Consider the following 26,254-nt stretch of genomic DNA (forward strand, 5'->3'; position numbering starts at 1 on the left):
AAAGAAAGAAAGAAAGAAAGAAAGAAAGAAAGAAAGAAAGAAAGAAAATGCCAAACCTGGAGTGCCTCGGTGGCTTAGTCAGTTACACATCCAACTACTGATTTTATCTCAGGTCATGATCTCATAGTTCATGGGATTGAGACCCATGTCAGGTTCTGTGCTAACAGTGCGGAACCTGCTTCAGATCCTCTGTCCCCCACTCTCTCTGCCCCTCCCCACTCATGTCTGTTCGTTCTCTCTCTCACACACACAAAATAAACAAACTTTAAAAAACTTTTATTAAAAAATGCCAAAACTAATTAATTTAAACCCTATAATACGTAATTGATAACTTTTCCTTTGGAATACTGGGCTGCCCAGAGTTGCGCTCTGTGCTGATAGCTTGCAGCCTGGAGCCTGTTTCAGATTCTGTGTCTCCCTCGCTCTCTCTCTCTTCCCTATTCCTCTCATGCAGCCCCTCTCTCTCTCAAAAATAAACATTAAAAAAATTAATATGTATATTAAATATATATGGGAATTTAAGTTTAGAATCCATTCTAGTCATGAGCCTCTCCAAATCTTTTTTTTTTAAAGTTTATTTATTTTGAGAGAGAGCACACGGGGGAGGGGCAGAGAGAGAGAATCCCAAGCAGGCTCCACACTGTCAGCACAGAGCCTGTTGTGGGGCTCAATCTCACGAACTGTAAGATCATGACCCAAGCCAAAATCAAGATTCAGATGTTTAACCAACTGAGTCACCCAGGTGCCCCCAAATCTTTTTTTTAAAGTAGCAGAAGAATTTTACCAAAACTTGACATTCCTTAAAAATATAAAATTACAGACCAATAGCACTTAAATTAATGGACACAAAACCAATAGATCTCAAATCTTGCAATTAAATAAATAAGGTCTGAAAATGGAAATGACAAGTATAAATATTCATAGAAAATATATGTAAAGCAATAAAATGAACAGTAAATCAATTATTAAGAACAGTAAAATAATTAAGAAAGTGGAATTTATAAAATATATGTCTCACCTTAAATGACATATTAGACCTGTTGGATTTAATATATACAGAATATTCTATCCCAAAGGAGCAGAATATACATTCTCTTCAAGTGCACGTTACAGTTTTTGGTATAGACCATATGTTAGGCCACAGAACAAATCTTAATAAACTTAAGGAGACTGAAATCATATCAAGCATCTTTTCCTACCACCATGCTATGAAACTAAAAAGGAAAAGGGGAGAATTCACAAATATGTAGAGATTAAACAACATGCTACTCATGATAAAAACCCTCAACAAGGTAGGTTTAGAGGGAACATACCTCAACATCATAAAGGCCATAGATGAAAAGCCCATAGTCAACATCATCCTCAATGGGGAAAAACAGAGCTTTTCCTCTATGGTCAGGAACAAGGCAGGGATGTCCGCTCTCACCACTGTTCTTTAACATAGTACAGGAAGTCCTAGCCATAGCAATCAGACAACAAAAAGAAATAAAAGGTATCCAAATCAGAAAGGAAGAAGTAAAACTTTCACTATTTGCAGATGACATGGCATACTATATAGAAAACCCGAAAGACTCCACCAAAAATACTGCTAAAACTGATATGTGCAGTCAGTAAATTTCTGTGAGTTGATTTCAGGACACAAAGTCAATGCACAGAAATCTGTTGCAATTCTATGTACCAATAATAAAGTAGCAGAAAGAGAAATTAAGGAATCAACCCCATTTACAATTGCACCAAAAATAATAAGATACCTAGGAATAATAAACCTAACCAAAAAGATAAAGGACCTGTACCTGAAAACTATAAAACACTGGTAAAAGAAACTGAAGATGTAGAGAGCCCAGAAATAACCAACATTTATATGGCTAATTAATTTATAACACAGGAGGCTAAAATATCCAATAAGAAAGGACAGTCATGGGGCACCTGTGTGGCTCAGTCAGTTAGGTGTCCAACTCTTGATTTTGGCTCAGGTCATAATCTCAAGGTTAGTGAGATTGAGCCCAGAGTTAAGGTGCATGTTGACAGCATGGAGCCTGCTTGGGATTCTCTCCCTCTCTCTCTGTCCCTCCCCTGCTCATGTGTGCTCTCTCTCTCTCTCTGGCTCTCAAAATAAATAAATAAACTTAAAAAATAGAGAAAGGACAGTCAAGTCAATGAATGGTGTTGGGGAAACTATACAGCCACAAACAAAAGAATGGAACTACTATCTCCTACGGCACACAAAAGTTAACTCAAAATGGATTAAAGACTTGAATGTAAGACCTGAAACCATAAAACTCCTAGAAGAAAACATTGGCAGTAAGCTCTTTGACATTGGTCTTAGTGATGATTTTTTTATATGTGACTCCAAAAGCAAAGGCAACAAAAACAAAAATAAACAAGCAGTACTACATCAAACTAAAAAGCTTCTGCACAGAAAAGGATATCATCGACAAAATGAAAAGACCACCAACTGAATGGGAGAAAATATTTGCCAATCCTATATCTGATAAGGGGTTAATAACCAAAATATTAAAGAACACATACAAGTCAATAGCCAAAAAAATCTAATTTAAAAATGGGCAGAGAGAATCTGTATAGATGTTTTTCCAAAGAAAAGGAAATGGCCAACAGGCACATAAAAAATATAACTGATCATCAGGGAAATGCAAATCAAAACCACAATAAGATATCACCTCACATCTGTTAGACTGCCTATTTTCAAAAAGACAAGAAATAACAAGTGGTAACAATGATTTTGAGGCAAGGAAATCCTTATGCACTACTGGTAGGAATTAAAATTGGTGCAGCTACTATGAAAAACAAAAAATTAAAAACAGAACTACCATATGATCTAGCACTTTCACTTCTGGGTAGTTATCTGAAGAAAACAAAAACATTAACTTGAAAAGATATATGTACTCCCATGCTCATTTCAGCACTATTTACAACAGCCAAGATATGGAAACATCTAAGTATCCAGTGATGGATGATAAAGAAGATGTGATACATACGTATCACATATATATAAAACATGTCACATATGTACATATACATGTACACACACACACACACACACACACACACATACAAATGTGGAATACTATTCAGCCTGGACCTTAAGGGCATTATGCTAAGTGAAACAAGTCAGACCAAGAAAGAGAAATACCATTTGACTTACTTATATGTGAAATCTACAAAATAAAACAAACCAAAAATCAAGCTCATATATCACATATATATACCACACATCACATATATATGTATGTATGTACACACACACATATATATATATATATATCTCACATATCACACACACACACACATATACATACATATATACATGTAGAATACTATTTCACCATTAAAAAGAATGGAATTCTGTCATTTGTGATAACCTGGATGGACCTTGAGGGCATTACGCTAAGTGAAACAAGTCAGACCTCGAAAGAGAAATAGCATTTGATTTCACTTATATGTGGAGCCTACAAAATAAAACAAACCAAAAAATCAAGCTCATAGATACAGAGAACAAATTGGTGGTCGCTGGGGTGAGGGGGTGGTATGCAAAACAGGTGAATGGGGTCAAAAGTACAAGCATCCAGTTATAAAATGAGTAAGTCATGAAGATGTAATATATGCCATGATGACTGTAGTTAATAATACTGTATTACATGTTTTAAAGTTGCTAATACAGATTTTAAAAGTCCTCCTCACAAGAAAAAAATAAAAAAAAATTTCTAACTATGTATGGTGACAAATGTTAACTAAACTAGACTTATTTACTGTGGTGATCATTTTGCAATCATTACGCTGCATACCTGGAACTAATACGTCAATAATACTTCAAAAAAAAAAAAAAAAGCCTGATAAAGCATGTGGCTTTAACATACACACACACACACACACACACACACACACACACACACACACACACATATATGTGTATATATACACATATATATGTGTGTGTATATATATAAACATGACCAATTAGAATAAAAATTTTAAAAATTCCATTTGAAATAGCAACCAAAAAGAAAGAATACCCAGTTAAACTTTAAAATTTTTTTTCAACGTTTTTTATTTATTTTTGGGACAGAGAGAGACAGAGCATGAACGGGGGAGGGGCAGAGAGAGAGGGAGACACAGAATTGGAAACAGGCTCCAGGCTCTGAGCCATCAGCCCAGAGCCCGACGCGGGGCTCGAACTCACGGACCGTGAGATCGTGACCTGGCTGAAGTCGGACGCCTAACCGACTGCGCCACCCAGGCGCCCCTACCCAGTTAAACTTAATGAACAATAAACAAGGTCATACAAAGAAAGCTAGAAACTCTGAGGGGCATAAAATAAAAGTTAAGCAAATGATACAACTACTCTAGGATATGCAGTATTTACAGTGTAAAGATGTTCACTCTCCCTACATCAATCAATAAATTCAGAAATACTACCTAAAATATCAATAGGTTTTTAAGAGAAAGTTGAGAAAATCTGAAGATAAACTAGTCTTAACAAACATTAAAACATATTATAAACCCAAAAAAGTCAAAACTGTTTAGCACTAAAAGAGAAAGGAGCAAATAAATCAATAGGACAGAACAATATATCTAGAAATATACCCACAAATATAGTGTTGTTTTACTCAAAAGTGACCCTTCAAATCATTGTGAAAAAGAGGGCTTATGCAATAAATGACAGTTAAAATAATTGGCTAGCCATCTGAAAAAAAAATAAAGCTGAATTAATAGATTAGTCATTATAGCAACATAAATTCAAGCTTACACAAAGATGTAAAGGTATAAAATAAAATCATATACATTACAAAAGAATCATGGGTGAACTTAAAATCTTAGGTACAAAAGACTTCTAGGCAGGCATAAAACCCAGAAGCTATAAAGATAAATATATTTAACTACCCAATTTTTTTTTAAATGCAACCAACAAGTCAAAAGCTGACTCTGAAAAAGCAAGAAAGAAATATTTACAGAATATATAATGGACAAAAGATTAGTTTGTAGATATGATTAAGGACTATTAAGAAATATGATTAAAACTAGAACTTGATTTTTTAAAAAACTATTAAAAATGTCTTTTAAGATTCTGAAAAGATACTCGACTTCACTCATAATTAAAAGAATAGAAATCAAAGCAAGATATAATTTTTCTAAATCTCTGACATAATTTATGTAACAAACATAAATCCCTTGGATAAATAAAAAGGTGGGAAATAGACCCTATTCTGTTTTCCAAAGTGATTTTCCAAAGTGATTCTGTTTTTCAAAATGATACACTATCGGTAAGAATACAAACTAGAACAAGCTTTTGAAAGGCTATTTGACTCTAGCTATCAAAATATAATATGTAAATACTTAATTTCAGTATCACAGATTGTGTGATTCCAGTACCAAGAATTTATACGGGTATGATGGCAAGACATGTGCATGAAGATTTTCACAGTAGCATGTATCTTTATTTTCTCATGAATACCAAGAGGATTATCTTGGTATACATCAGAAACTAAAGAAATAGTGTGTAGCAAATGCTGGAAACTTATTTTTTGTTCAGTCACTATTGAAACTGCTTCTCATACTGTGATTATTAGAAAAATTCTCTGCGTTATACTGATTATGAATTTTCATAGATTCTCTGAAGTTTTATCATATAATATTTTAAAATTAATTTACCTTGATTCATTTTCTTAAAGACTGAATTCCAATCCTAATAGCCTAAATCTAAAGAATCATTCCAAGAATTAATATTTGAAATGCATACTTTGTGTCTTTTCATTTAGGAATTTGTTCTTGGCACAAAGCATTTATTTCATGCATTCCTAGATGACTTATTCACACTTGAAAAGTTTCAAAATGTATATGAGATGTATCATATCACACACACATACCTCAAATCTACCACTCCTTAATTTGTTGCATTTAATTCATTAAAGGATTTTTTGCAAGGAGTTCCAACATTAATTTTTCAGGATTCCATTGCAATTCTTGCATTAGCATAATAAATATAAAGTAATTTATTCTTTCTCTAGCTATTTCATAGACCATCTTTTAAAAATGCACAAGATTTTATTTTATTTTTTTTAAGTTTATTTATTTATATTTGAGAGAGAGAGACAGAGCACATGAGTGGGGGAGGGACAGGGAGAAAGAATCCCAAGAATGCTCTGCACTATAAGTGCAGAGCCTGACGCGGGGCTCGAACTCACAAACAGTGAGATCATGACCTGAGCCGAAACCAAGAGTCAAATACTTAAGCAACTCAGCTACCCAGGCGCCCCTAAAAATGCACAAAATTTTAAGTGGACCAATACAAATTTATCTTTTAAGAATTTCATCACACAAAATTATAGTATTTGAATTCACTTCTGGGGAATACTTTAGGATGTCATTGGCAATCCCATTAAAAGCTTTATGAAATTCCAGTTCACATGATCAACTAAACACATTTATTTATTGATGCCACTTGAAACAAAAGAACAAATATAAAAATAAATCCATGACAGTGTAAAATGCTTCGAAGGGGCACTGCCAGAGGACCAGAAGTGTGTAAGAGTATATGAAAACTGCCATACTTAAAGAACTGAGGAATCCATCCTATACTTATGTAAGAGAAAACTTCCCCAAAAAACACAAAGTGAATTTTCCTAAAAAATAGACTTCAAGCCAAACACTGTAACAAGAGACAAAGATCATCAGATTATAATAAAGGGGTCAATTCATTAACAGAATATAACAACTGTAAATATTATATGCAACATCAGAACATCTAACTATATAAAGCAAATAACAGATAGGAAGAGAGAAAATGACAGAAATATAATAATAATATGGGACTTCAACACCCTACTTTCAACAATGGATAGATCATCCAGAGAGAAAATCAGTAAGGTAACATCAGACTTAAACTATACATTACACCAGATTGGACCTAAGAGGCATATACACAACATTTCACCTAAGAGCAGCAGAATATATATTCTTCTCAAGCACATATGGGACTTTCTCCAGGATAAATAATATGTTAGGCCACAAAAGAAGTCTTAAATCATATCAAACGTATTTTCAGACCACAATGGTATGAAAGTAGAAATCAATGACAAGAGGAAAACTAAAAAATCCACAAATGTGGAGATTAAACAGTATGCTCCTGAATAATGAATGGACCAAAGAAATCAAAAGGGAAATAAAAAAATATCAAGACAAATAAAAATTGAAACACATATCAAAACTTTTGGGATGCAGCAAAAGGAGTTCTAAAAAGAAAAAATTTCTACATTAAGAAAAAAGAAAATTCTCAAAAAACAACCTAACTTTACACCTCAAGAAACTATAAAGAGAAAAGAAAATTGAGCCCAAAGTTAGTAGAAGGCAACCACAAAGGTCAGAGTGGAAATGAATGAAATAGAGACTAAAAAAACACTAGAGAAGATCAGTGAAACTAAGAGCTGGTTCTTTGAAAAAAAAAAAACAAAACAAAACAAAATTAGCAAACCTTTAGCTAGAATAAGAAAAAAGAGAACACTCAAAATTAGAAATGAAAGAAGAGACCTTATCACTGATAACAAAGAAATACAAAGGATCATATAAAATTACACAGGTATATACCACAAAATAGGTAACCCAGAGGAAATGAATACATTCCTTGGAAACACATAACCCAACAAGACTGAATCATGAAGAAAGACAATCTGAACAGATCAATTACTAGTAAAGAAACTGAATCAATAACCAAAAACCTACCAGCATAGAAAAGTCCAGGACCAGATGGCATCACTAGCAAATTCTACCAAATATTTGAATAAGTAATGTCAATCCTTCTCAACAATCCTAAACTCATTTTTCAAGACTAATGTTATCCTGCTATCAAAGACAAGGATAGCACAAGAAAAGAAAATTATAGATGTAAAAATCCTCAACAAAACATTAAACAAACAGATTTGTCAGTCCATTAAAAGGACCATACACTATGATCAAAGTGGGATTTGTTTCTGAGATGCACTGATAGTTCAAACATAAGAAAATCAATAAATGTGATACATCACATCAACAAAATGAAGGATAAAAATCATATTTCGATAATTGCAAAAAAAAAGCATTTGACAAAATTCAACATCCTTTAATGATAAAAACTCTCAACAAATTGGACACAGAGAATACATACCTTAACAAAATAAAGACCATGTGGGTACCTCGGTGGCTCAGTCATTAAGCATCTAACTTCGGCTCAGGTCATGATCTCACAGTTTGTGATTTCGAATCCTATATTGAGTGAGCCCCAGCCCTGCTTCAGATGAGCTCAAGCCCCACTTTGGGTGAACTCAAGTCCCACTTTGGGTATGAGCTCCAAGTGAGCCCCACTTCCCTCTCTCTCTCTCCCCATCACTCTCTTCCCCTCACTCACTTCTCTCAAAACAAAACAAAACAAAACAAAAAAAAAGCCCATATATGACAAGCCCACAGTTATCATCATGCTCAACAGTGAAAAGCTGAATACTTTTCCTCTTAAGATCAGTAACAAGACAAAGATGCCTCTTCTTTTTTTTTTTTTCACGTAATTTATTGTCAAGTTGGCTAACATAAAGTGTATACAGTATAAAGTATATTCATAAAGTGTATACAGTATAAAGTGTATTCAGTTCTTGGTTTTGGGGGTAGATTCCTGTAATTCATCGCTTACAGATGACACGCAATGCCTATTCTTGCCCAGTTTATTCAACATATTTCTAGAAGTCCTAGCCAGAGCAATTAGGCAAGAAAAATAAACAAAAGGCATTCAAATTGTAAAGAAAGAAGTAAAATGTGTGTTTGCAGATGACATTACATGTAGTAAATCCTAAGATGACAAAAACAAACAACAACAACAACAAACAACCACTTAGAACGCAGTAAAATAAGTTCAGTAAATATGCAGGACACAAAATCAATACACAAAAATCACTTGTGTTTCTATACATTAGTAATAAATTACTGAAAAAAAGAAATTAAGAAAACAATGTAAAGAAATAGCAGAGTAATTTATTAAAGGAGAAACAATTATGCCAATCATCTGCTCCAGAGAAGCAGCACTCTGCTTCCCCTACATAAAGTACTGTCTATATTTTTCCAAAGCAGGAGAACATCTTCAAAATTCATAGTGAGTGTTCGGGCTAAGGAAATATCTGAATTTCAAGGTTGAATAAAAAGTCCTATATACTTTAAAACAAAAAGAAAATTTCCTTTCCAAGGAAAAAGTCAATTCAGTATTGAATCCTCATCTATGACAAGGAGTGACAAAAGAAAATAAAATTATTTTGGTCAAGTTTTAAGAGAAAATCCTTAATTTAGAATTCTACACACAGATAAACTATCAATCCAGTATGACAGCAATATAAAAGTACACAAAATTTTTGAAACAAATAATAAAGTTGTTAAACAAGCAAAAAACTGATACAAATGCAAGAAAAAATGAGAAAGCTAAAAGATATAGTGGAAATTTAATCCATTTCTCTCAGGATCTAATTGCTCAAATAGATTTAAAAAAGAAAAGCATTAATTTTAACAATACAATTAACAAGCCTGATCGAAATATTTATAACTATGTGGCCATAATAACAAAGAATGCACAAAATACTAGCAAACATTTAAAATTAAAAAAAATTAATGTTTATTTATTTTTGAAAGAGACAGGGCTTGAGTAGGGGAAGGGCAGAGAGAGAGAGGGAGACACAGAATCTGAAGCAGGCTCCAGGCTCTGAGCTGTCAGCACAAAGCCCAACACAGGGCTCGAACTCACAGACTGCAAAATCACGATCTGAGCCAAAGTTGGGCACTTAACTGACTGAGCCACCCAGGCACCCCAGCAAATATTTTAAAATAAGTGAAACTACATAATATTCACAGCATTAAAAACACTTGACCATGGATTTAGCCACACACACACACACACACACACACACACACACAAAATACCAACCCTATTATCCCAAAAACAAAAGTAGAAAGTAGAAATCAACAATAGAGGCTAAATACTCCCATCATTCTCCATTCCCCAATGATATCTATTTACTTGGAAATTTTACACTTTGCTTTATTTTTTTTAAGTTTATTTATTTATTTTGGGAGAGAGAGAAAAAGTGTGAGTGGGGGAGGGGCAGAGAGCGGGAGAGAGAGAATCCCAAGCAGGCTGTGCACAGGCAAGATCATGACCTGAGCCAAAGTCGGACCCTTAACCAACAGAGTCACACAGCTGCCCCTAAACTTTGCATTAAATAGTACTTGAGTAAAAGCTATAACTGGAGTCACAGATAATTTAGAAAAGAATACTGAAAGACTACATAGTAAAAACTATGGAATGCAGCCAAAGTAGTACTCAAAAAAACATTTACAGCTTTAATGAAATTTATTAGAATATAAGAAAAATGAAAAATAAATAATTAAGAATTGAACTGAAGGAGATAGAAAAATACCAGTGTATATATATGTGCCTATATAAATATATAAATTTAAATAAATATATATTACAAATACACATTACATATAAATATCTTTAAATACTTAAAGTATTACTTTTCCCTGCTGTTTACTCTGTCTGCTAATTATCACAACTGACATAAGATATTCATAAACTCTGCACTGATATTTAGAATCAAATAACAACTAAAAACAGGACTTGAACTCTAGAAGATTTAAAACACATCAAGAATATGTTTTAAAAAAAGAAATTAAATTTGACATAGGATGTATTTATAATATTAAAAATAATAAAAAATTTAAAGTAATAATAATACCATAAGCCATTACTTCTCAAAATTTTGCACAAAATTGCCCCACTGATAGACAAGAGTAAATTGGTCTTCTCAACAATCTTATGTATATATAAGACGTATGGATGAGACTGTTTTAAAACTTGTGGAAAGTGATTCATTACCATAATATAACAAAGATTTCATAAAATCACTTCATCTTTATTTCTATCCAGTTTCCTGGTGCTGAGAACATAAAAGTCAGACACAAAAGTACACCTTTTTCTTTCATTATTTTATTAGAAATATATTATTTTTATGAGTCATATATGAGATATCTATAAACATATATTTATAGAGGAGAAAGCTGATGTACAGCTATGAAGAGCATTTATAGTCACATGGGCAAAGATAAGTTAAGACCTTAATTGTTCGGACTCCAACTTCAATGGTCCTGATATAGGAAGAACTTGTTACATATTTTCAGGATGTAATTACTCTGCTAACAACTTTACCAGTTAACATACCTTTGTTAGCAACATCTACAACTGTCTTCCTTTCATTCTCCCATAAATAAAAAACAGGATAATAGACTTCAATGAACTTTACATACACAACAATGGAAATTTAACAAATTAATGAAAGTAAGTCCTGTAAATCCAGCCAAGGAAAAGACTGAAACCCTCTAAACAATTTAAGCTAAAATTGTACTTTCCCATTTTGAGAGTCAATCATACTTAATTTGAGGATGAAATTGATAATCCTTCAAGAATTAGGCCTATAGAACAAGTATTTTAACAATGTCTTTAGATTCTATGTTTTAAATTTATACTATAATGTGTGATGTTTATAAGTTTCTACATACTTTTCTAATACCAGCTTCAATAGATGTATTCTTCTAAACATCTTACCTTTTTTGCTATAGAAGGGGTTTCCTTTTTCATACTTCTTAGTAAAAACTCTGGCATGTTGTTTTCAATATCCTCACGAGTTCCCTTTTTATGCAAAACTGCAGCCAAAAATGAAATAACCTGGGAGGAAAAAAAAAAAAAAACCAACGTTTCAATTACTGGGTAAATGTTTCAAGATGGACAAATTTCATGGCTTACATGATTAACTACCCAATTAGTGACAATTTGAGTATGTACAAATAGATTTGTTACAGGGAAAAACAACATGAAATACTAGTATTGGTTTTCTTTATATATATCAACAACTAAATGTACAGTACACATTACCCTTCAATATAGTATAAAAGAATTTTCATGTTGCTGTCTCTTCCACCATACTTAATGAATTCTTCCTTGATCTCATCAGTCGGGACATTACCTTATTTGTTTCTCTCCATGGAAACTGTCTCTTCATATATTCTATTAGAATGAACTATATACAGAAGATGGCGGCGTAGGAGGACGCTGGGCTCACCACGCGTCCTGCTGATCACTTAGATTCCACCTACACCTGCCTAACTAACCAGAAAACCGCCAGAGGATTAGCAGAACGGAGTCTCCAGAGCCAAGCGCAGACGAGGGGCCCACGGAAGAGGGTAGGAAGGGGGACGAGGCGGTGCGCGCTCCACGGACCGGCGGGAGGGAGCCAGGGTGGAGGGGCGGTTCGCCGGCCAGGCAGAGCCCCCGAGTCTGGCTGGCAAAAGCGGAGGGGCCTGACGGACTGAGTTCCGACAGCAAGCGCGACTTAGCGTCTGGGAGGTCATAAGTTAACAGCTCTGCTCAGAAAGCGGGAAGGCTGGAGGACAAAGGGAAGGAGAGCCGCTGAGCCCCCTGACGACAGAGCTCAGTTTGGTGGGGAACAAAGGCGCTCGCCAGCGCCATCTCCCCCGCCCATCCCCCAGCCAAAATCCCAAAGAGAACCAGTTCCTGCCAGGGAACTTGCTCACTCCGCGCAAACACCCAACTCTGTGCTTCTGCGGAGCCAAACCTCCGGCAGCGGATCTGACTCCCTCCTGCTGCCACAGGGCCCCTCCTGAAGTGGATCACCTAAGGAGAAGCGAGCTAAGTCTGCCCCTCCTGCCCCCGTGCACCTTGCTGACCCACCCCAGCTAATACGCCAGATCCCCAGCATCACAAGCCTGGCAGTGTGCAAGTAGCCCAGACGAGCCACGCCACCCCACAGTGAATCCCGCCCGTAGGAGAGGGGAAGAGAAGACACACACCAGTCTGACTGTGGCCCCAGCGGTGGGCTGGGGGCAGATGTCAGGTCGGACTGCGGACCCGCCCACCAACTCCAGTTATATACCACAGCACAGGGGAAGTGCCCTGCAGGTCCTCACCACGCCAGGGACTATCCAAAATGACCAAGCGGAAGAATTCCCCTCAGAAGAATCTCCAGGAAATAACAACAGCTAATGAGCTGATCAAAAAGGATTTAAATAATATAACAGAAAGTGAATTTAGAATAATAGTCATAAAATTAATCACTGGGCTTGAAAACAGTATAGAGGACAGCAGAGAATCTCTTGCTACAGGGATCAAGGGACTAAGGAACAGTCACGAGGAGCTGAAAAACGCTTTAAACGAAATGCAAAACAACATGGAAACGACGACGGCTCGGATTGAAGAGGCAGAGGAGAGAATAGGTGAACTAGAAGATAAAGTTATGGAAAAAGGAAGCTGAGAAAAAGAGAGATAAAAAAATCCAGGAGTATGAGGGGAAAATTAGAGAACTAAGTGATACACTAAAAAGAAATAATATACGCATAATTGGTATCCCAGAGGAGGACGAGAGAGGGAAAGGTGCTGAAGGGGTACTTGAAGAAATCATAGCTGAGAACTTCCCTGAAGTGGGGAAGGAAAAAGGCATTGAAATCCAAGAGGCACAGAGAACTCCCTTCAGACGTAACTTGAATCAAACTTCTGCATGACATATCATAGTGAAACTGGCAAAATACAAAGATAAAGAGAAAATTCTGAAAGCAGCAAGGGGTAAACGTGCCCTCACATATAAAGGGAGACCTATAAGACTCGTGACTGATCTCTCTTTTGAAACTTGGCAGGCCAGAAAGAGTTGGCACGAGATTTTCAGTTTGCTAGACAGAAAAAATATGCAGCTGAGAATCCTTTATCCAGCAAGTCTGTCATTTAGAATAGAAGGAGAGATAAAGGTCTTCCCAAACAAACAAAAACTGAAGGAATTTGTCACCACTAAACCAGCCCTACAAGAGATCCTAAGGGGGACCCTGTGAGACAAAGTACCAGAGACATCACTACAAGCATAAAACATACAGACATCACAATGACTCTAAACCCACATCTTTCTATAATAACACTGAATGTAAATGGATTAAATGCGCCAACCAAAAGACATAGGGTATCAGAATGGATTAAAAAACAAGACCCATCTATTTGCTGTCTACAAGAGACTCATTTTAGACCTGAGGACACCTTTAGATTGAGAGTGAGGGGATGGAGAACTATTTATCATGCTACTGGAAGCCAAAAGAAAGCTGGAGTAGCCATACTTATATCAGACAAACTAGACTTTAAATTAAAGGCTGTAACAAGAGATGAAGAAGGACATTATATAATAGTGACAGGGTCTATCCATCAGGAAGAGCTAAAATTATAAATGTCTATGCGCCGAATACCAGAGCGCCCAAATACATAAAACAATTACTCATAAACATAAGCAACCTTATTGAGAAGAATGTGGTCATTGCAGGGGACTTTAACACCCCACTTACAGAAATGGATAGACCATCTAGACACACAGTCAATAAAGAAACAAGGGCCCTGAATGAGACATTGGATCAGATGGACTTGACAGATATATTTAGAACTCTGCATCCCAAAGCAACAGAATATACTTTCTTCTCGAGTGCACATGGAACATTCTCCAAGATAGATCATATACTGGGTCACAAAACAGCCCTTCATAAGTTTACAAGAATTGAAATCATACCATGCATACTTTCATACCGCAATGCTATGAAGCTTGAAATCAACCACAGAAAAAAGTCTGGAAAACCTCCAAAAGCATGGAGGTTAAAGAACACTCTACTAACGAATGAGTGGGTCAATCAGGCAATTAGAGAAGAAATTTAAAAATATATGGAAACAAACGAAAATGAAAATACAACAATCCAAACGCTTTGGGACGCAGCGAAGGCAGTCCTGAGAGGAAAATACATTGCAATCCAGGCCTATCTCAAGAAACAAGAAAAATCCCAAATACAAAATCTAACAGCACACCTAAAGGAAATAGAAGCAGAACAGCAAAGGCAGCCTAAACCCAGCAGAAGAAGAGAAATAATAAAGATCAGAGCAGAAATAAACAATATAGAATCTAAAAAAACTGTAGAGCAGATCAACGAAACCAAGAGTTGGTTTTTTGAAAAAATAAACAAAATTGACAAACCTCTAGCCAGGCTTCTCAAAAAAGAAAAGGGGGATGACCCAAATAGATAAAATCATGAATGAAAATGGAATGATTACAACCAATCCCTCAGAGATACAAACAATTATCAGGGAATACTATGAAAAATTATATGCCAACAAATTGGACAACCTGGAAGAAATGGATAAATTCCTGAACACCCACACTCTTCCAAAACTCAATCAGGAGGAAATAGAAAGCTTGAACAAGACCCATCACCAGCGAAGAAATTGAATCGGTTATCAAAAATCTCCCAACAAATAAGAGTCCAGGACCAGATGGCTTCCCAGGGGAGTTCTACCAGACGTTTAAAGCAGAGATAATACCTATCCTTCTCAAGCTATTCCAAGAAATAGAAAGGGAAGGAAAACTTCCAGACTCATTCTATGAAGCCAGTATTACGTTGATTCCTAAACCAGACAGAGACCCAGTAAAAAAAAGAGAACTACAGGCCAATATCCCTGCTGAATATGGATGCAAAAATTCTCAATAAGATACTAGCAAATCGAATTCAACAGCATATAAAAAGAATTATTCACCATGATCAAGTGGGATTCATTCCTGGGATGCAGGGCTGGTTCAACATTCGCAAATCAATCAACATGATACATCACATTAATAAAAGAAAAGGTAAGAACCATATGATCCTGTCAATCGATGCAGAAAAGGCCGTTGACAAAATCCAGCACCCTTTCTTAATAAAAACCCTTGAGAAAGTCGGGATAGAAGGAACATACTTACACATCATAAAAGCCATTTATGAAAAGCCCACAGCTAACATCATCCTCAATGGGGAAAAACTGAGAGCTTTTTCCCTGAGATCAGGAACACGACAGGGATGCCCACTCTCACTGCTGTTGTTTAACATAGTGCTGAAAGTTCTAGCATCAGCAATCAGACAACAAAAGGAAATCAAAGGCATCAAAATTGGCAAAGATGAAGTCAAGCTTTCGCTTTTTGCAGATGACATGATATTATACATGGAAAATCCGACAGACTCCACCAAAAGTCTGCTAGAACTGATACATGAATTCAGCAAAGTTGCAGGATACAAAATCAATGTACAGAAATCAGTTGCATTCTTATACACTAACAATGAAGCAACAGAAAGACAAATAAAGAAACTGATCCCATTCACAATTGCACCAAGAAGCATAAAATACCTAGGAATAAATCTAACCAAAGATGTAAAGGATCTGTATGCTGAAAACTATAGAAAGCTTATGAAGGTAATTGAAGAAGATATAAAGAAATGGAAAGACATTCCCTGCTCATGGATTGGAAGAATAAATATTGTCAAAATGTCAATACTACCCAAAGCTATCTACACATTCAATGCAATCCCAATCAAAATTGCACCAGCATTCTTCTCGAAACTAGAACAAGCAATCCTCAAATTCATATGGAACCACAAAAGGCCCCGAATAGCCAAAGTAATTTTGAAGAAGAAGACCAAAGCAGGAGGCATCACAATCCCAGACTTTAGCCTCTACTACAAAGCTGTCATCATCAAGACAGCATGGTATTGGCAAAAAAACAGACACATAGACCAATGGAATAGAATAGAAACCCCAGAACTAGACCCACAAACGTATGGCCAACTCATCTTTGACAAAGCAGGAAAGAACATCCAATGGAAAAAAGACAGTCTCTTTAACAAATGGTGCTGGGAGAACTGGACAGCAACATGCAGAAGGTTGAAACTAGACCACTTTCTCACACCATTCACAAAAATAAACTCAAAATGGATAAAGGACCTGAATGTGAGACAGGAAACCATCAAAACCTTAGAGGAGAAAGCAGGAAAAGACCTCTCTGACCTCAGCCGTAGCAATCTCTTACTCGACACATCCCCAAAGGCAAGGGGATTAAAAGCAAAAGTGAATTACTGGGACCTTATGAAGATAAAACGCTTCTGCACAGCAAAGGAAACAACCAACAAAACTAAAAGGCAACCAACGGAATGGGAAAAGATATTTGCAAATGACATATCAGACAAAGGGCTAGGATCCAAAATATATAAAGAGCTCACCAAACTCCACACCCGAAAAGCAAAGAACCCAGTGAAGAAATGGGCAGAAAACATGAATAGACACTTCTCTAAAGAAGACATCTGGATGGCCAACAGGCACATGAAAAGATGTTCAGTGTCGCTCCTTATCAGGGAAATACAAATCAAAACCACACTCAGGTATCACCTCACGCCAGTCAGAGTGGCCAAAATGAACAAATCAGGAGACTCTAGATGCTGGAGAGGATGTGGTGAAACGGGAACCCTCTTGCACTGTTGGTGGGAATGTAAATTGGTGCAGCCGCTCTGGAAAGCAGTGTGGAGGTTCCTCAGAAAATTAAAAATAGACCTACCCTATGACCCAGCAATAGCACTGCTAGGAATTTATCCAAGGGATACAGGAGTACTGATGCATAGGGGCACTTGTACCCCAATGTTCATAGCAGCACTCTCAACAATAGCCAAATTATGGAAAGAGCCTAAATGTCCATCAACTGATGAATGGATAAAGAAATTGTGGTTTATATACACAATGGAATACTACGTGGCAATGAGAAAAAATAAAATATGGTCTTTTGTAGCAATGTGGATGGAACTGGAGAGTGTGATGCTAAGTGAAATAAGCCACACAGAGAAAGACAAATACCGTATGGTTTCACTCTGATGTGGATCCTGAGAAACTTAACAGGAACCCATGGGGGAAGGGGAAAAAAAAAAAAAAGAGGTTAGAGTGGGAGAGAGCCAAAGCATAAGAGACTGTAAAAAACTGAGAACTGAGGGTTGATGGGGGGTGGGAGGGAGGAGCGGGTGGGTGATGGGTATTGAGGAGGGCACCTTTTGGGATGAGCACTGGGTGTTGTATGGAAACCAATTTGACAATAAATTTCATATATTAAAAAAAAATAAAAAAAAAATAAAAAGGCTTGAAATAAAAAAAAAAAAAAGAATTAACTATATACATTCTTTTTTCCCTGTAGAAAACAAAGCCCTTAAGGGAGTAATATTTGGCTCATAAAGTTGTACACTTCTGTTTATCTAATAAGTATAGATGGAATGATAGAATGTTATTTCAGGATAGACTAAGACAAATCACTCATAGACACACCACTTAAATAACAGCTATTCTCCAAATATCAAGTAAGAAAGACAAAGAGACATTATAAAGGAAACATAATCCCCATAATGAAGAGCAAAAACATTTAATCAACTGGACGTTGGTTCAGATTTTAGCATTAGTTGCCTGGCAGCTGTGTAAACTTGGGCAAGATGGTTAACCTCTTAGAATAACTGTAAACATACTTGAAAATAGCAAAAATAAATATTTGCAGAGTTGTAGTAAAGATTGGGGGGGAGGGGCACCTGGATGGCTCAGTCAGTTGAGCGTAGGACCTTGTCAGGTCATGATCTCATGATCTCATGGTTCATGAGTTCGAGCCCCACATTGGGCTTGCTGCTGTCAGCCCAGAGCCCGCTTCAGGTCCTCTGTTCCCCCCGTCTCTGTCCCTCCCCTGCTGACATGCTCTCTCTCAAAAATAAAATAAACATTAAAAAAATAAATAATAAATAAAATAAAATAAAATAAATAAATAAAAAAATAAAATAAACATTAAAAAAAAAGTTGGGGGAAAGTATTTGAGGTATCCATATGGGAGAAAAGAATTAATCATTACTTTAGAAAGATAAATTATATAAATATTAAAACCTAAAGAAAAAAATTTCAGAAAATTAGGAAAAAACCCAGAAAGGTGTTTTTAACATGAGTATGATTACCTATAATCTCAATCCCAAATGACAGAAGAAAAAAATGGTGTAAGTGAAGTAGTTGAAGAGATAAAGGCTGAAAACTTCTAAAAACTGATTTAGAAAACATTAAACCATATATTCTAGATCCACGACAAACATTAAACCAATAAACAAGTAATAAATAAATAAACAAACAAGCAATCCACAAGTAGGTGTTTCATAGAAAACCTGGCCAAAACTTGAGACAAAAAAAACAAAACAAAACAAGAGAGGGGGACAGGAGTTAAGCTGGCAGAGGCGCAGAGAAACCCTACGCTTGTCCTGTCCCTCCAACATAGCTAGACAGTTATTATGTATCATTCTGAATACCCAAGAAGTCAATCAGAGGTCTGAGAGAACAAAAACTGCAAGTCTACAAGTACAAAAGTGACCACCTTCTGGAAGGTAGGAGGTGTGGAGAATTGATATGGAGGAGACAGCTTCAGGTACAGCAGCAGGGAGGGAGGCCGCTTACGGAGGCTACCACAAAGTATTATAAGCAGCAGAGCACAAAATCTGAAATTTTAGAAGTACGTTATAATGGGGGATGTGCCTGGCTTAAAGGTGCTCAGGTGGTGAAGCTGGGCAGAATCCCAGATGTGACAGTGTGGTCTTAGGATCCCCTGGGTCGCAGGAAGAATGGGTGGCACCAATGTACTGCACTTTTTCTAGGCATAGGAGTGGGGACTCAGGCTGAGGGCAGCAAGCAGGGGTGACAGCTTTTGGCTCTGTTTTGTCATAAACGTTGAAGTACTATAGGGTCATACAACCACTTTCCTCACATAGGCCATCAAAAGCTCGCTGAGACTCTCCCCCAGAGGAACAGTGTGGGTCTGCACCATGGGATTCCCTAAAATTTGGAGTTTTGAAACTCCTGAGATAAAAACAAAAACAAAACAAAAAAACAACAACCCTCAGACATGGGTGGCAGGGTGAACGCAAGGTTCTGCTGGAAACCAGGTACACAAGGGGGGTGAACGACTGCTCTTCTGTGAGCATTCCCTGAAGGAGGGGGCATGATTTTCAGCTCCAGGGCTAGAGACTGGGGCACCACCATATACATCCCGCCCCTCAGCACTGAAAGCCTTCAGTGAACAAAACAGCGCCACCTGGTGAAGGTCAGAGCCACTTCACCAAGTGCTGTCCCCTTGCGCCCTGAGGCACATTTGTATTGAAACAAGTCAGCATGAGAATCAGCACAGCTGGCTCCTCCCCCAGAAGACCCGCACTTGTTTGCACCAAGTCTACTGATCATAGAGTGCTACAAAGCTTCAGTTCTAGGGGAAATAGGATCTAGCTTCCTGTTTACTTTTATCCTTTATTTTTTATTATTATTTATTCATTTATTCTCAGTTTTTTCTATTCCTTTTACTTATTTTCATTTTTACTTTGTTTTTAAGTTTATTCATTTATTTTGAGGGAGGAGAGCATGTATGAGCAAGGAAGGAACCAAGGTGGGGGAAGAGAGAAAGAGAATATCCCAAGCAGGCTCTGGGCAGAGCCCAATGTGGGGCTCAATCTCACCAACTGTGAGATCATGACCTGAGTGCTTAACTGACTGAGCCACCCCAGGCACCCTGCAGACAAGAATTCTTTACCCAACAAGGCTCTCATGCATAATAAAAGGAGAGATAAAGAGTTTCCCAAACAAACAAAAACTAAAGGAGTTTATGACCACTAAACCAGCCCTGTAAGAAATTTCATGGGGGACTCTGAGTGGAGGGGAAAAAAAAAGACAAAAAGCAACAACAAAGGCTAGAAAGAACCAGAGGGCATCACCAGAAACACCAACTTAACAGGTAACACAATGGCACTAAGTTCATATCTTTCAATAATCACTCTGAATACAAATGGACTAAATGCTCCGATCAAAAGACACAGGGTATGGATAAAAAATAAAGATCTGACTATATGCTGCCTACAAGGGACTCACTAAAGACCTAAAGACACCTGAAGATAAAAAATGAGGGGAACCATCTATCATGCATGGATGTCAAAAGAAAGCTGGAGTAGCCATACTTACATGAGAAACCAGATTTTAAAATAAAGACTGTAACAAGAGATGAAGAGCATTATATCATAATTAAGGGGTCTATCCACCAAGAAGATCTAAAATTGTAAATATTTATGCCCCCCAAATATTTATGCACCCAAATATATAAATCAATTAATAACACATAAACAAACTCATTGAAAATAATACACTGATAGTAGGAGACTTTAACACACTACTTAACAGCAATGGACAGATCATCTAAGCAGAAAACCAACAAGGAAACAACAGCTTTGAATGACACACTGGACCAGATGGAGTTAGCAGATATATTCAGAAGATTTCATCCTAAAGCAGCAGAATACACATCCTTTTTGAGTGCACAAGGAACATTCTCCAGAGCAGACCACATACTGGGTCACAAATCAGCCCTTAAAAAGTACAAGAAGACCAAGATCTTACCATGCATATTTTCAGATCACAATGCTATCAAACTTAGTCAACCACAAATGTGGAAAGCTCTAAAATACATGGAAGTTAAAGAAATCTGACCCAAGAATGAATGAGTTAACCAGTATATTAAAAAAGAAAAAAAAGGGGCGCCTGGGTGGCGCAGTCGGTTAAGCGTCCGACTTCAGCCAGGTCACGATCTCGCTGTCCGTGAGTTCGAGCCCCGCGTCGGGCTCTGGGCTGATGGCTCAGAGCCTGGAACCTGTTTCCGATTCTGTGTCTCCCTCTCTCTCTGCCCCTCCCCCGTTCATGCTCTGTCTCTCTCTGTCCCAAAAATAAATAAACATTGAAAAAAAAATTAAAAAAAAAAAAGAAAAAAAATATATACAGAAGCAAATGAAAATGAAAACATGATAGTCCAAACCCTTTTTGATGCAGCAAAGGCATATTGCAATTAAGGCCTATCTCAAGAAGCCATAAAGGTTTCAAATACACGACCTAACCTTGCACGTAAGAGAGCTAGAAAAGGAACAGCAAATAAAGCCTAAAGCCAGCAGAAGAAGGGAAATAATAAAGATTAGAGCAAAAATAAATGACATAGAAACAAACAAAAAACAGAACAGAGCAGCAAAACTAAGAGCTGGTTCTTTGAAAGAATAAACTTGATAACCCCAGATCCAGACTTATCAAAAAGAAAAGAGAAAGGACCCAAACAGATAAAATAATGAATGAAAGAGGAGAGATCACAACATCACAGAAATACAAGCAATTATAAGAGAATACTATGAAAAATTATATGTCAACAGACTGGGCAATCTGGAAGAAATGGAAAAATCCCTAGAAACTCACAACTACCAAAAGTAAAACAGGAAGAAAACCAGCAAAGAAATTGAATCAGTAATCAAAAACCTCCCAACAAACAAGAGTCCTGGGCTAGATGGCTTCTCAGGGGGAATTCTATCACACACTTAAAGAACAGTTAATACCTATTCTTTTCTAACTGTTCCAAAAAATAGAAATGGAAGGAAAACTTCCAAACTCCTTCTATGAAGCCAACATTACCTTAATTCCAAAACCAAAGATCCCTCTGAAAAGGAAAATTACAAGTCAATATCTCTGATGAACATGGATGCAAAAATTCTCAATTACTGCTAGCAAATCAAGGGGCACCTGGATGGCTCAGTCAGTTCAGTGTCTGACTCCTGATTTTGGCTCAGGTCATGATCTCTCGGTTCATGGGATCGAGCTCCATGTCAGGCTCTGCACTGATAGAGCCCCCACATCAGGCTTTGTGCTGACAGTGCGGATCCTGCTTTAGATTCTCTCTCTCCTCTCTGCCCCTGCCCTGCTCAAGCTCTCTCGCTCTCTCTCTCTCAAAATAAATAAACATAAAACATTTTTTAAGTTAAAAAATTTAAAAAAATTACTAGCAAATTGAATTCAACAGTATATTAGAAGAATTATTCACCACAATCAAGTGGGATTTATTACCAGGCTTCAGGGCTGGTTCAATATTCACAAATCAATCAACATGATATACCACATTAATAAAAAAAAGAATAAAAACTATATGATCCTGTCAACAGATACAGAAAAATCATTTGACGAAATACAGCATCCATTCTTGATGAAAACCCTCATCATACAAAGGATAGATGGAACACACATCAACATCATAAAGACCACAGATGAAAACCCCACAGTCAACATCATCCTCAGTGGGGAAAACTGAGAGTCTTCCCTTCTATGGTCAGGAACAAGACAAGGATGTCTATTCTCACCATTACTATTTAAGATAGCACTGGAAGTCTTAGCCTCAGCAATCTAACAAAAAGAAAGAAAAGCCATCCATATTGACAAGAAAAAAGTCAAACTTTCACTGTTTGCAGATGACATGATATTTTATGTAGAAAACCCCAAAGACTCCAAAAACAAACTGCTAGAACTAATACATGAGTTCAGCAAAGTTGCAGTATATAAAATCAACATGCAGAAATCTGCCGCATATCTATACACAAATAACGAAGCAGCAAAAAAAGAATTCAAGAAATCAATCCCATTTGCAATTGTACCAAAATCAATCAGATATCTAGAAATAAAACTAAAGAGGTAAAAGACCCAAAAACTATAGAACACTTACGAAAGAAATTGAAGAATACACCAGTAAATGAAAAAGCATTCCATGCTCATGGATTGGACAAACAAACTTTGTTAAAATTTCTATAGTACTGAAAGCAATCTATACATTTAATGCAATCCCTATCAAAATACCACCAGCATTTTTCACAGAGCTAGAACAAACAATCTTAAAATTTGTATGGAACAACAAGAGACCCAAATTAGCCAAAGCAACCTTGAAAAAAGAAAAACAAAACTGGAGACATCACAATTGAGGATTTCAAGCTATATTACAAAGCTGCAGTCATCAAGACAGAATGGTACTGGCACAAAACACACAGATCAAGAGAACAGAATAGAAAACCTAGAAATGGACCCACAACTATATGGTCAACTAATCTTCAACAGGAAAGCAGGAAAGAATATCCAATGGAAAAAAGACAGTCTCTTCAAAAAATGGCTTTGGGAAAACTGGATGGCAAACATGTAGAAGAAACTGGACCACTTTCTTATACCATACACACAAAAAAATCAGAATGGATGAAAGATCCAAACGTGAGACAGGAAACCATGAAACTTCTAGAGGACAACACAGGCAACCACCACTTTGACCTTGGCTGCAGCAACTCCTTACTAGACACATCACCAAAGGCAAGGGAAACAAAAGCAAACATGAACTATCAGGAATTCATCAAGATAAAAGGCTTCTGCACAGCAAAGGAAACAATCAATAAAACTAAAAGGCAGCCTATGGAATGGGAGACGATATTTGCAAACAAGATATCTAATAAACGGTTAGAATCCAAAATCTATAAAGAACTTATCAAACTCAACACCCAAAATACAAACAACCCCATTAAGAAACGGGCAGAAGAAATGAATAGACATTTTTCCAAAGAAGACATCTGGGTGGCTAACAGACAGATGAAAAGATGCTCAACATCACTCATCATCAGGAAAATACAAATCAAAACCACAACAAGATACCACCTCACACCTGTCATAATGACTAAAACTAACAACACAAGAAACAACAGGTGTTGGCAAAGATGCAGAGAAAGGGGAACCTTCTTGCATTGTTGGTGGGAATGCAAACTTGTGCAACCACTCCAGAAAACACTATGGAAACTCCTCAAAAAACTAAAAATAGAACTACCCCATGACCCAGGAAGTACACTATTAGGTATTTATCCAAACAACACAAAGATACAGATTTGAAGGGGTATGAGCACCCCGATGTTTATAGCAGCACTATGAACAAGAGCAAAAGTATAGAGAGAGCCCAAATGTCCATTGACTGATGAATGGATAAAGATATGGTATAAATATGCAATGGAATATTACTCAGCCATCAAAAAGAATGAAATCTTCCCAGTTGCAATGACGTGGATGGAGCTAGAACGTATTATACTAAGCAAAATAAGTCAATAAGAGAAAGACAAATACCATTTGATTTCACTCATATGTGGAATTTAAGAAACAAAACAAATGAACATATGTGAAGGGGGGGGTAACAGGAGACAGGGAAACACACACAAGAGTCACTTAAGAATACAGAACAAACAAGAGAGGAGGGAGATGGCGGCGTAGGAGAACGCTGGGCTCACCGCGCGTCCTGCTGATCACTTAGATTCCACCTACACCTGCCTAAATAACCCAGAAAACCACCAGAGGATTGGCAGAACGGAGTCGCCGGACCCAAGCGCAGACGAGAGGCCCACGGAGGAGGGTAGGAAGGGCGGCGAGGCGGTGCGCGCTCCACGGACAGGCAGGAGGGAGCCGGGGCGGAGGGGTGGCTCGCCAGCCAAGCAGAGCCCCCGAGTCTGGCTTGCAAAAAGCGGAGGGGCCTGACGGACTGTGTTCCGACAGCAAGCGCGACTTAGCGTCTGGGAGGTCATAAGTTAACAGCTCTGCTCAGAAAGCGGGAAGGCTGGAGGACAAAGGGAAGGAGAGCTGCTGAGCCCCCTGACGACAGAGCTCAGTTTGGTGGGGAACAAAGGCGCTCGCCAGCGCCATCTTCCCCGCCCATCCCCCAGCCAAAATCCCAAAGAGAACCAGTTCCTGCCAGGGAACTTGCTCGCTCCACGCAAACACCCAACTCTGCGCTTCTGCAGAGCCAAACCTCCAGCAGCGGATCTGACTCCCTCCTGCTGCCACAGGGCCTCTCCTGAAGTGGATCACCTAAGGAGAAGCAAGCTAAGCCTGCCCCTCCTGCCCCTGTGCACCTTGCCTACCCACCCCAGCTAATACGCCAGATCCCCAGCATCACAAGCCTGGCAGTGTGCAAGTAGCCCAGACAGGCCACCCCACCCCACAGTGAATCCCGCCCCTAGGAGAGGGGAAGAGAAGACACACACCAGTCTGACTGTGGCCCCAGCGGTGGGCTGGGGGCAGACATCAGGTCTGACTGCGGCTCCGCCCACCAACTCCAGTTATACACCACAGCACAGGGGAAGTGCCCTGCAGGTCCTCACCACGCCAGGGACTATCCAAAATGACCAAGCGGAAGAATTCCCCTCAGAAGAATCTCCAGGAAATAACAACAGCTAATGAGCTGATCAAAAAGGACTTAAATAATATAACAGAGAGTGAATTTAGAATAATAGTCATAAAATTAATCACTGGGCTTGAAAACAGTATAGCTGACAGCAGAGAATCTCTTGCTACAGAGATCAAGGGACTAAGGAACAGTCACGAGGAGCTGAAAAACGCTTTAAACGAAATGCATAACAAAATGGAAACCACCACGGCTCGGATTGAAGAGGCAGAGGAGAGAATAGGTGAACTAGAAGA

At 37.7% G+C, this 26,254-nt stretch overlaps 1 protein-coding gene across 5 annotated transcripts in view; it reads right to left on the bottom strand.

Annotated features, from left to right (window-relative positions):
• The window catches only part of ERCC6L2 (ERCC excision repair 6 like 2), a 148,549-nt gene that overhangs the window by 85,653 nt on the left and 36,642 nt on the right, over positions 1-26,254 (bottom strand). For all 5 annotated transcript variants that reach the window (XM_040450230.1, XM_040450229.1, XM_040450227.1 and 2 more), the window contains exon 3: positions 11,627-11,746. In XM_040450230.1, the coding sequence (XP_040306164.1) occupies positions 11,627-11,746 (120 nt within the window). The remainder of the gene's footprint in view (positions 1-11,626; positions 11,747-26,254) is intronic.

The sequence above is a fragment of the Herpailurus yagouaroundi genome, unplaced genomic scaffold (genome assembly GCF_014898765.1).
Source record: "Herpailurus yagouaroundi ecotype Mexico unplaced genomic scaffold, PumYag 201, whole genome shotgun sequence".
Taxonomy (NCBI): domain Eukaryota; kingdom Metazoa; phylum Chordata; class Mammalia; order Carnivora; family Felidae; genus Herpailurus; species Herpailurus yagouaroundi.